This window comes from Hetaerina americana, unplaced genomic scaffold, assembly GCF_022747635.1.
Source record: "Hetaerina americana unplaced genomic scaffold, ioHetAmer1.1.p SCAF_103, whole genome shotgun sequence".
NCBI lineage: Eukaryota > Metazoa > Arthropoda > Insecta > Odonata > Calopterygidae > Hetaerina > Hetaerina americana.
This window is the reverse complement of record NW_027286104.1, coordinates 402,356-415,021: the sequence shown is the minus strand read 5'-3', so window position 1 is coordinate 415,021 and position 12,666 is coordinate 402,356. Positions and strand designations below refer to the sequence as shown.

The window sequence follows — 12,666 nt, the reverse complement described above, 5'->3', positions numbered from 1 at the left end:
ATACGAGGTCTGTCCAATAAATACGTGAACTGACGGGCGAGTTTCTGTTCTGTTTGGTTTTCGGAGGCTTTAGAAACTTTTCAACGTTCCTCTTGCGTGACGCAAAGTGTTAGATTAAGTAGGTGCAGTGTCGCACACGGTGTAAACGGGACCAATTAGTTGTTCCGTTCCATTAGAGTTATTTTTTGTCAAATTCATCACATTTGTGCTTTGAAACAAGGTATTCGTTCTCATTTATATTTTATGATATTTTAATTACCCGTATAATGGCATTACCAACAAATTAAGTATTATAATGTGGATATTTTGTAATTTTTTCTATACTGTAGACTTTTGATTCACCACCGTGTTTGTTATGTTATCTGTGTTTGTGAAACTTTGGGGTTTTGCGAAAAACTGGGCATGCAATTTGACGAAACACTCATAGAAACGCTACTTAGATGTCGTTTACTTGCCCAATACCCCCGAACTCCTTGGATATTGCCCAATTATGCAGCGAAACGCGAACTGATTCCAAGCTCGGGGTGAATTGGTGAGCGAATAAATTCGACGCTGACGTCCTGATGACTTTTAAAATAAAAATGCAGTGGATGTTTTATTTCACTCAGCGTGTAGGGTTGTATTGAATTTCTACCTAAGGATGTGAAATAATTTTACTCTCAAACGTTCTTATATTTCCTTTATAAGAGATAATAATTATGAATTATCATACAAGGTAAAATTAATTCGAATGTTAAGGCTGTTTTTCCTAGTTAATACCTTTGGATGTACAATTATTTTCTTTATTATTCTTTCCCCAATAAAATTTCAAGGATGCATTATAAGCAAATGAGGTCTACTCCAGTTTGTGGAAATAACTCATAATTACGATAAATAATAAAAACAGCTAAGGAAAGTAATGAACATTAAATTCGACTTCTTGTATCATTCCAATGATGCATTACCACAGTAAATATTTCAAGAAAAGAGCCTAGCCGTCTTTTTTTTTATCAGGCTATTTTTGTCATTGCTTGAAATTAATATATTCTTCGGTGTAAGATTGGTATACAGAGAGGATGGGGATGTCGGAACCCGGGACTGAAGGAAAAAAGTGCCTGGGAAGCTAGAATAAGTGGAGATCCTTAGGAGGAAATAATGACATACGATTTTAGACTGGAAAAGACGAGATCCGGCAATGCCACTCTTTAATAGCTTAACAATACTGTTTATAATTTGTTGCATTCGACATTCTGAAATATATATTTGCTTTTTTCCATTAATTCATGCACGAAATATTTGTTTCAATTCAGCTGGAGGCCTATATATACATCAATATACACACCTATTCCTGAATCGATGTAACTCATTAATATGCACCTTTTCTAATTGCAATTTAAGATAAACCTTTAGATTTACTTCTTCGATGCAAGCAAAGGTAACTTGCTGCAACAGTATTTTCCTGTGTTAATTATTTTCATAATGGAATCACACCGGAGATAAATCGGGTTTCTGGAAATTTAATTGTAGTGCCGCAGCTTGTGTTCGTTTTTCTATTCTATTTAAATATTTTCTCACGGATGAAAAAAATAATCATTCATGCCGATGTAATTTTGAAGATGCCTATATTATAAGGTATATCCATTTTATTCGAGTAAAAAATCCTCAAAAAGGCCAACATTTTCCTCAAATTCTTAAAACTCCGTCTCAACTATGAAGTCTTAATAGGGGAAGCATTTAATATTATTTATTTCTCAGGACATATGCATCGCATTACTGCTTTTCCCCTAAGATGACTCATTTCGCTCTACAAACTTCCAACTCTGTCACTAATGCTCTTCCAACCATTCTTCTTGGAGGAAGCGCTTTTCAGACCCCTTCCCAGTCGCCAACTTCTGCTAAGATTACCAACTTCCGCAGCATTACGAAAAGCACTCTCAGCTTCCCCTTTCCATCCTCGTTTCTCTTTTCCAGGCCATATGCAATTTATATTACTTGTATGAAAATATATCCTATAACAATGACACCTTTCCCGTTTCATTTTCGAAGACGGCAAATATATCATCCTTATGTGCTAGAGTCGTGTGATCAGAATATTTGTCTGCCGCCAAGTTTTGGATGCATAAGAAAGATTCTTCGATTTCCGCTACTCACTTGTTTTTGGTCGATAGTTGCGTCTGCGTATGCGAAGCAGGGGACCTCGTGCGTTTGTTATTGTTTTTCAAAACAGGAAATAAGTATTCGTTTTGAATTTTGATTTACCCTATATTTATGAAAATGGACGACCTTGGGTCTGATATATTTTTAAACGTCTACAATGAAGACCAAAGTGTGGTGAAAGATTCCAAGGTATGGTGTTTTATATGCATAGGAATTTTTCGGAAATATAAACAGTTTCAGGAATTGAATGTTAATGAAGGTTTACTAAAAGGGTTACATTCAGTAAATGCAGCTTTGATAGCTCATCCAAATCAGAATTTATTTGCATGCGTAATATTTACAATGAGAGACTTGAGTTTCATTGTTTGCTGAAATATTGCTCAATGAAACGAATGCAAGGGAATGTATTGTTTTAAATTATTATTGCGCACCTTTGTGTGTGGTGAAAGTTAATCATTACTATATGAGGTAAATTTTCATTTGTAAAATGTTGTACGAGTGGGCGCATATTAAACGTGTCTGCGTGGTTACTATTATTTTTGAATTTCAGAAAATATCTTCGGAGATTAAGACTATTAAAAAATTCGAGAAAGGGAATAAAAATGTTGGTGGATCATCCAAAATATTGTCATCAAAGAATAAAGTTTTACCAAAAACACCAATGAAAAGGAAAGGAGGTTCAATTTCTCACCCAAATGTGAAACGATTCAAAACAGAAGGGAAGATCAGGGTCAACAAGCCATTTAGAAATGACGTTAAGGGCTCTCATCCTAGGAAACCATCTCTGAAAATTTCATCGAAACTCAGTCAATCAAATATTACCTCTGATAAAGGGAAGAAAAGTGTTGAGCAGTCAGACAATGATACCCTTTTTTCCACATCACAGTTTTCTGAACTCGACCTTCATCCTCATATGGTGAGTAACATTTGGCTTCTTATCGTAGATATTGAAGAGCGCGTTTAATATATTTGTCATCGATGACCGTTATCTCGCGACTGGATCTAGCTTTCAATGTTCTGTAATTAATTTCTTTGATGCTTTGAATAGGTGGCAAATATCCAGCAGACTCTGGGATTTGATAAGCCGACAGTGGTACAAAAGTTGGCGATTCCCGTCATATGCACTGGTGGTGATGCACTCATAAGATCTCAGACTGGCAGCGGAAAAACTGTAGCCTATGCAGTTCCAATAGTTGAAGTGAGTTGAATTATCTGGCGGCCGTCCATTTGATCGTCATCGGCATTTGCTGTGATACCCCGTACATTTAGAATCATGTCAGGTTTTCTTTACTTTGCCTCTCTTTGCTGCAGAAATATATATTCAGGTAGAACAGAAATGCCCCGTTCACAAGTATCGTCACTCTTCCAAGGCAATAAACATTTGTATGGGGCATGTAAATAAATGAAAGCAGATTCTGAGGATCAAGTGCCATTGAGGACATTCAGTTGAAACCTGTCCGAAGAGATGTATAGTGAAAATATAGTCTCTGGTGCTATGGTAGCAGTTGTATAGATAGTCTGGAAGTGAATTGGGATATTTTACATTTTCTTCCAATTGCTTATTCCCTCATAATGGTAGTTTAGGCAGGTAACATATAGTACATATTTTGACACTTCTCGATGGGTATGGCATTGAGTGCTAGTTTTTCCCGATTTAGTTGAAGTTCATATGTACTTCATTTTTAGTATTTCTGAAAAATTCATAATATTTGTTGAACTGGTTCTGTGTTCCATGGAAATGTTTGACCCTTGGAAGATTTAGTAGACTGCTAACATGAATTTGATGAAGGGGATTCATGGTTACGTTTTCCTCGAGTTGCAGTTCTACTACTTTCAGAGTCTTAAGGAATAAAATATGACATGGTGCTCCCAGACTCCATGCTCTTGGGAGAAACCTCATGAGTACAAATATTTTATCTTTTAATGGTATCTAATGCATGTTTCTGTAGTGGAAAATATTTTGTAAGCTAGTTGTTTTTTGAGACTTAGATGAGCTCTTAGTTATTTATTTAATTAGCTATTGTTATTTCTATTTTGCATCTTCTAGGGTCTTCATGCTAGAAGGCCAAAAATAGCACGTTCAGATGGTGTAATGGCAATTATTGTTGTTCCCACCAGAGAGTTGGCCTTGCAAACGTATGAATGGTTTCTAAAGCTCATTAAGGTAAGATAAATTGTCCTGGCATTTAACTGATTTTTTGCATGGGTTTGTCAATATTGTGCACAGATAGAGAAATACTCTGATTTATAAGGATGTCATAATGAATTTCACCAGCCCAGAAATGAGTCGTTTAAATGTATTATTATTTGGTAAGATCTTCATAATGTTGCCCAACAATCTTTGGAAAATGCCCACTTTTAATTAATAGTTTTCACTACTTACATTCAGTTCAATCCTCTGGCTAGTATGGTATGGCTTGTTTCCAATAAATTGCTGCAGATTGGTGCTGTTCGTCATCATCTAAGTCTTTTCTTTTGCACAAATTGCCACTAATTAAGAGTAAATATTATTTAATTGTGAAATAGCCACCTGAATTGATTTTTCAATGGTGTTAATATTACCCATAGTCATGACAGTGACTCTGCAGAAGGCCTTGTCTAGGGTGTTGCCCAATTTCCCATGTTGCTGCAATACAAACTTGGCCACCCTGTCAATCTGAAATGAGCAGTTTAGTACTCAATACCTATCTAGATTTCTTGCCCAGGGAGCCATCTCTTCCACAACTTGTGTTCACTTTGATTATGAATCAACTGGAAGGGTTTGGGCTTCCTAAATACTAGTTGGCCAATGACTCCCTTTGTTACAAGTTTCACATGAATAAAAGTGTGGCTCAAAATCTTCAATACATCCGTATTTAGTTCTTGGACAATGTTTTTGCTTAGGTACTTAATAATATAACTTTTTTACCCTGTTATAAAAATTAGGATCAGATAATCCTTATTTATGTTGAATATTTTGATTCATTTCTCACTCCATAAACATTTGTATGTGGTGTGATGTTGGGGTTTCCAAAAACTGCTGGAATTAATTAAACTTACATAAAATCTCATTTATCATAATTTTAATAGTCTCAAATTGTTAACCGGCAGCTCAAATTATTTTTGATGCCTACTTAGTGTCATGGGGTAACTTACTGACATTGATAGAGGGGGACTTTTTACATTACTTTAATGCAAGAGTATGCATGTGACTATTTCAATTTGCAAAACATCATTGCAAACAAGTTTTTGGCCTATTCCTCCAATATGAACCTACGGCATGATATAAGGTGATGTCAATGGCCCAGATTACATCAGTTTTTACCATGCTTGTGGTGTGGTGCTGGTTGACTTAGCTGCCTGTATTTAGTGGTGGACTGGTGAATAGTCATGAAATAGAGTCCCAGAAACTAAAGGTTTTCTTAGAAGGCATTCAGTATTTGGTGTCTGAAGATATTTACTGCCATTATGGAGTGCTTGTAAGTGAGAAGAGTGCCATTAAGCTATGAATATGTTTGGATGGCTCTTGGCAGTATTTTGTGTCCTCTATAACATGATCTGTGATCTCAAAGATAAGTGGTGAATAAAGTGATATTTAAAACGCCATTCACACCAAATTGTATGGAAAACGTCTATGGAACTATGCTTAGAGTTTCCATTTAAAAAAATACCTTGGGCCATAAAAAAGAGAAATATGATTACTTTTAATTAAAAACATTTGTAAATTTCATGGAATAATTTCAATGCAGTTATCTGAGATGAAATTTATTTTGTTCTTTCACTTTGAATGCTAATAGCCATTCACATGGGTGGTACCTGGATACCTTGCTGGAGGCGAGAAACGAAAATCTGAGAAAGCCCGTCTTCGTAGAGGAGTGAACATCCTTGTCTCAACGCCAGGACGGCTAGTGGACCACATTTGCCACACAAAGAGCCTTCAGCTCTATAGTGTTAAATATCTAGTTTTGGATGAAGCTGATCGTATGTTGGACTTGGGTTATGAAAAAGATATCTCAAGGTGAGAAAGTGTGCTATCATCTTTGTTGTTGTGGTCTATCATTTTTGTTATCCTAACATAGTTTAGCATTTTCTACTTTATAAACCTGTTATAAGAAACTGCTTCACTGGCAAGATTAATTTTATAAAAAATTTAAATTAATGTACATATTTAGTTAAATTAATGTGTAAAATTTAAGTTAAATTAATGCATATAAAATTACACAGTTGTCAACTTGAAGGTCGGTTTGGTAGGTGATGATGGAGTTCACCCAGTACTAAGCCCAATGGCGTGTGAAATTCACACTTCAGGGTAGGTGGACCAGTTCCTTTCCCTGTGCCCGTTATTGTTTCCCAGGAAGATCTGGTACCCAAAAAATCACATTGCTTGGGTGGAGCTGCAGGTGCCCAGGGAGGCTCGCCTGGGAATCGAACCCCGGCCCTCCAGCCAGCAGTCCAACACTCTACCCCTAAACTACCAGCACCATATATATTATTATTATTATTAGGTAATCTACCGGTTAAGGTAGGTTTTTGGATGGACAAAATTACTAATTCAACAATTTGTGGCCCCTAGCAAAGCACAACATCCCACTCTACATCAGGTCCCTATTCATCTCTGAGTACTTTCTTCCTCCCTTCATCCCATCCAACATCCCTATCCTGTTCCTTCACTTCCCTGGTTTGCCGAACATTCTCCCCTCAACTACAGTCTTCAACATCCCACTGCCAATCAGTATGCACTTCTACCATTTTTCCTGCCTCTCTTTAGGATTTCTCCCAACAAACCCCTCTCTTTGCCCACCATACCAAGTACTTCCTCATTTGTTTTCTTCTCTGTCCATTTCACCTTCTCCATTCTTCTCCACGCCCACATTTCAATAGCCTCCAATCTACGTCTATCCTCCTGCTTCAATGACCACGTTTCTGCGCTGTACATAACAACGCTCCATATCAAAGTTTTTACGAGTCTTTTCTTAATATCCTTACTCAAAGTCCCTGTCATCAACTCCCTCCTCCTTGTGAAAGCCTCTTTGCCTAGCGCAATTCTTCTCCTTGCGTCCGTACTACTTTGACCGTATTGGTCCAAAACACTTCCGAGATACGTAAACTGTTCTACCTGCTGTAGTTTTCGCCCTCCAATTTTAATGTTTATCTTAGCCTTTTTCTTTCTGGAAAATTGCATAACCTTTGTTTCAAAATTGCTTCTCATCCCATAACTATCGCACTGAGTTTTGAATTCACTCAGCACTCACTGCCTGCCACCCTTTGGCTGACTGACAACCTAAAGCTTGGTCATCAGCAAACCTAACTGATTTTACAAATTCCCCTCCAACTTTCATTCCTTCCTCCAGTTCTTCCCATGCCTCTTTAATCATTTCCTCTGCATACAGTTTGAACAGCAACAGTGATAATGGGCAACCCTGCCTTACACCTCTCCCTAACACTGCCCATCCGGACTCCCCGTTCCCCACTCGCACCTGAGCAGTCTGAGGCATATCCAGGTTGTGGATTAGGCTCGTATTCCTCCAATCTATTTCTATTTTCTGCGATATACTCATTAGATTTGCCCAATTCACTATATCACACTCTTTTTCGAAATCTACGAAACAGGCAAACACGTCCTGGTTGTATTCTATATTCCTCTCGATTAGTGATCTCATTACTACAATGGCACCCAGCATGCCTCTCTCCTTCCTAAACCCAAACTGATCAACCCCTAAGTATTTAATTGCCCTACTCTCTATCCTATTGCTGATGATGCTGAAAACAACTTGAGCTGTGTGTGATATCAAACTATTTTTTGTCTTCCTCACACATGTCTGTGTTTCCCTTTTTTGGAGTAGGAACGAATGTTGATCCGTTGAAATCTTCTGGACAAATTATGTACGGTACGAATTTGTCCAAAACACTCTTCCTCTCATATTAATCTAATGCTTTAAGTAGTTCCACGGGAATGTTGTCCACCCCCCACAGCCTTATTTGATTTCATCTCCGTTAAAGCCCTTCCTCTCTTATTTTCATTAATGCCTGGGCTTAGACTATCTTCATTTACGTCATATGCTCTTTCTATATTTAATCTTGCCAGCCTAATAACTTTACCATGCTATAGCCAGCCTCTTTATGCATTCTTTCCATCTGCCTTGAATCTTTCTTGATTCAATTAATAGTATTTTTTATTTTAGTATTTCTATAGCTTCTGCTAACCATACTATTATCTAATATTATCATCCTGGCTCCCACAGAATTTCTAATCATTATGATGGTTTATTTACCTAAGATTTACATTTTACCCTTTCTTTTGGAAATATTAATTGTGCTCACCTTTCCTCTTCCTATACCCTGTTTCTTTGCCTAATGACCATTTTCCTTTTGCTGCAGACTGTGTTCTAATCGCAATTACAGTGAGGTGTTTTCTTAACCTATACTGTAATGATTTCTTCCTAAATGTTACTCATCAGCATGCATGTGTTCTGTCTTGAATCACAGGGAAATTTCTTGGATCCAGTGTTTTATTTAGCCAAATATTGTATTTATCAATTGCCTATTACCCTCCTGTTCATCAATTGAGTTCTAACTTGTTTCTGTGTGTTCACTTCTTACCTAAGGATCTCTGTGCTACTTGGTAATTGAGGTTCGTTTTGTTGTCTTGCCATTGCTCTTCTCACTGCCTAATTTAAGTATGTTTCACTGTTTGGTGTCATTGTTCTATCCATAAGGTATAATGTTTCATGAATATCTTGTTTGTAAGAGTGTTGAAATATTCTGCTGGGAAAGTCCATTAGGCATTCCTGATTAATTTTACTCGTAAACATTGCTCTGGATTTCCGTTTTGGAAGATACATCACAACATTCTCCACCATTGTCCTAATAAGATTGGTAAATTTAGCTGTAAATGCACGTAGAAATATGGATGCCAACTAAAAGTGTTCGCATTTGTCAGCTGCACTCCTCTTTTCAATTTGTTTCATATGACTTTATTCATCTTTTTCCAATTTTCTTGTGTCAATGGCTGATGTTTGGAAATAGGTCTTGATTTTATTTTGATATAAGTGTCATATGTGAGTTTATTTAATTGCATGGTCCACTTTCTCATTGTGATCAATGCATATTCATTTTGTTTAATTAATACATAAAATTAATTAACTATATCCCATGTTTTTATCACTTATAGGCATATGTTTTTATGTTAAACTGTCATTCTGTTCTTATACTCCTTTGGCTTAAATTACTCTTTTATGATTTATTTAGGTATAGTTGTCGACTGTTACTCATTTTTATTGTTCATTATATTCACAATGATTTTATTGTTTCAATTCAGCATAGTGTCCGCTTTGGACAAGTTCCAGCCGGGTAACAGAAGCGAAGCGGGCGTTAAAGACGATGAGGGAGGTAGCTGGAATGTGTGCCAGTTGCCTAGGCGACAAACAGTTCTTCTTTCGGCCACCCTCACCGCTGCCGTTAATAGGTTAGCTGGCCTTGCCCTTCGTGACCCTGCAAAAATTGAAGCTTCAGATGGAAATCCTGAAGAAGACTCTTTTGTTATTCCCAAGAATATAACGCAATGGTACATCATCGTACCGCCAAAACTCAGGCTGGTGATTTTGGCAGCATTCATTGCGTGGAAGTGCAAGGTTGGTACAACTGGCTGGATAATGCTGGGATGTGCTTACACTTTATTGTATTTCGATGTTGTAACATTTATTTGTATTTCTATGATGAGTATTTTTGTGGCACATTCAATTAATGGAATGAATTCTGCATTTGATATTTACTTATTGAATTAGATGACCGAGGAAAAGAAGCTGCTGGTGTTCTGTGCTACTCAGGATATGGTTGACTACATAACTGATCTCTTGGCGTATGTCCTCGGGGTCCCAGATTCTTCAAAAAATGATGACGCAGAAGATGATGATGAGGATGAAGATGAACGCCTTGTCGAAGTAGAATTTTTCAAACTTCATGGGAACATGTCACAGACTGTAAGTGTTAAATGCTAAACTACCATTTTCGTTGATATTTTCCTGCGCAATGATAACGTCTCCTAGAGTCCGTTATCAGATCGTTAACTTGTTTTGATTTGAATACAAACCATGACTTAGAGAGACGGTGTGGTTTTAACCCTAACATTCTTGCAAATCTCTTGGATATTTTAAAAGTTGTTATGCATTCCAATCGAAATAAATGAAAAGTTTGAACCATAATTTCAAGTAAAAAGAGTGAGTCTTGAGTTGCATTGGGAGTTCCAAGACAAATATTGTATTTTTAACCAGAAGTGGAATGCTGTCTCTTTCCCTGAATGCATACCAGGCTTATTCATGTAATTTGTTGTGTCTGTACCAGATATTCAACCGACATTGTCTGTTAACATTTTCGTATGACATGTTCAGAGGTGTCGTATCCCCCCTCCTTACCTAGCTAGCGCCTTTATCCGCGGATCGCTGGCTAAATTGAGGATGTGGGGGACACGGAAGATGCCGGCACCCCCCCCCCTGCCCTCCCGGTCCTGGATTTCCATTAGCTCAGCCACCGGAAGTGCTCGTGGTCTGGGGAGAGCTCGACGCGTGCGCAAGCTTCCGCTTCGCCGCCAGGGGTAAATAAATATCAGGGCCGGCCGGGTGGTATTGTAGTGCTGCGATTGTGTCGTGTGTTCTGATAGTCGCTAAATGCACGCCGGAGCAAGGGCCGTCGCCGTATATATGGGATAGTCATTATCATCATTTACGATGTCCTTGTGAGAAGATTAATTTTATTTAAAAAAGATTCAGGGCTTCTACAATAAGTGGGAAATGATTTCGGAACTTTTTCTCATTCTTATTATGTGGCGATAGAATAAAAAAAAACCAAAGTGGCACGCCCACGTAGGAGCTCATTCAGTTGTAGTGGCATATGATTTACTGAACTTAAACTTTCATTTGGTGCCATTCTGTAATCGTAGCACTTCACGAATGAATGAATTAATTTCTCGTGGCGTAACAATGTCCACATACATTCATGAAGATTTCCATGGTCCCTGGGTAGCTCATGGTGGCATGATTAAATTTGATGTCGTGCGCAAGGGATTTGCCCATAACCTTTTTTTAAAATATCATTTTTGATTGTTGGGCAAAATACGGCAGATATGTGGCATTGTGATATTATGACACGAAATAAGCCTTTAGGGTTATTAGTGTGAGTATATGCTGTGGTTATGGCCAGATCTTCTTGGGCCGACATCCTTGTTGTACTTGCATTTTTATGTTTAACATTTTATGAAGCCGATTGCGGCTTTTGCCTTTTCTGAATTGCATTCGCCACGAGGGAATTAAAAAAACACAATACCGACGTTTGCGTCGAGGTGGGGGGGGGGGGGAACACGCCGCGGGGACAAAATCTACTTTTTTAATCTCTTTTTCTTTTGTGTTTTTGTGTGGCGTTGAATTCGCTGAATGTCTTGAACGTGTGCTTGTCGTACACATTTTTGAATTAGTGACATATTTTACTGGAAGATTTGCCATCCACGGTTTTCCTGCGCATGGTAAGATATTAATAGGCACCATTGCTTTGGTAATGAAACATTTGGGATCGTAACATTAGTGATTCGGAAACGCCAAATGGCACCTTACGTCCAAATGGACCACTGATTTTCAGCTTGATTTAGTTAAATGTTTTCTCATCCGTGTGATTTAATTCGTCCCTTTTGAGAGAGTCCGACTTTGGCAATGGCATTAAGGCCCTCTCCCACTTCCGGGTCGCCCCGAGAGGTCCGGTGGCCGACCAAGCTGCGTGAAATGCGCTCTTCCTCCCGATCGCTCCCGATCCTCACTCGCTCGCTGAGTCACCCTTGAACGGAAAAAGGGGGGGGGGCACGAGGGCGAAGAAAGAAAGGTATGGGGCGGGGAATCACCCTGGGGATAGGGCTGTGTCAACAACAATGGGTGAATGCTCCCTGCCTCCCTGTTGTCACCTGGTAAAATGTCAGTGTCAGCCTCCTCCTCCCACAAAATTACATCTTGTGCTTGTATATTTTATTTTATCTAGATAAATAAATAAATGTATGCATATATATATATATATATATATATATATATATGTATATATGTTATATATGTTCACTTATGTGACAGTCTCACGTATGTGAATAATAATGTATATCAAGATAGCACTAGCGAACAAAAACACAAAAGAAAAAGAAACTCACGTTTTCGAATTTTCGGTTGGTACAAGCCACCTTTCTCAAGGAAGAGAAGGAAGCAACTGAGGAGAAGGTTATAACAGATGGGGCTGGAGACGCTGCATGGAAGGGGAAGGTAGGGAAAGGTTTGCGTGGGGAAGAGTTGGGAGGGGGATTTTTGGAAGTGTGGGAACAATATGAAAAGTGTTGGGACCGTAGGGGGATGAAAATATTTGAAGATTGGTGGAATTAATGTCTGATATTAATACCTGGGTCATTCCAGGAGCCAGATAAACGCTTGCTCTATTGTTTTGAGTTTGAGTGAAGGGTCAGAGGATGGGAGGGATGCTAAAATGGATACACTATAGCATTAATCAAAGGAATTGTCGTGTTTGGAGGCC

At 38.3% G+C, this 12,666-nt stretch overlaps 1 protein-coding gene across 1 annotated transcript in view; it reads left to right on the top strand.

Moving 5' to 3' along the window:
- The first annotated feature begins 2,211 nt into the window (after positions 1-2,211).
- The window catches only part of LOC139700501 (ATP-dependent DNA helicase DDX31), a 32,767-nt gene continuing 22,312 nt past the window's right edge, over positions 2,212-12,666 (top strand). Inside the window, exons 1-7 of the mRNA XM_071599056.1 lie at positions 2,212-2,325; positions 2,687-3,052; positions 3,185-3,334; positions 4,184-4,300; positions 5,913-6,133; positions 9,434-9,746; positions 9,900-10,094. Coding sequence (XP_071455157.1) covers positions 2,248-2,325; positions 2,687-3,052; positions 3,185-3,334; positions 4,184-4,300; positions 5,913-6,133; positions 9,434-9,746; positions 9,900-10,094 — 1,440 coding nt within the window. The 5' untranslated portion in view covers positions 2,212-2,247. The remainder of the gene's footprint in view (positions 2,326-2,686; positions 3,053-3,184; positions 3,335-4,183; positions 4,301-5,912; positions 6,134-9,433; positions 9,747-9,899; positions 10,095-12,666) is intronic.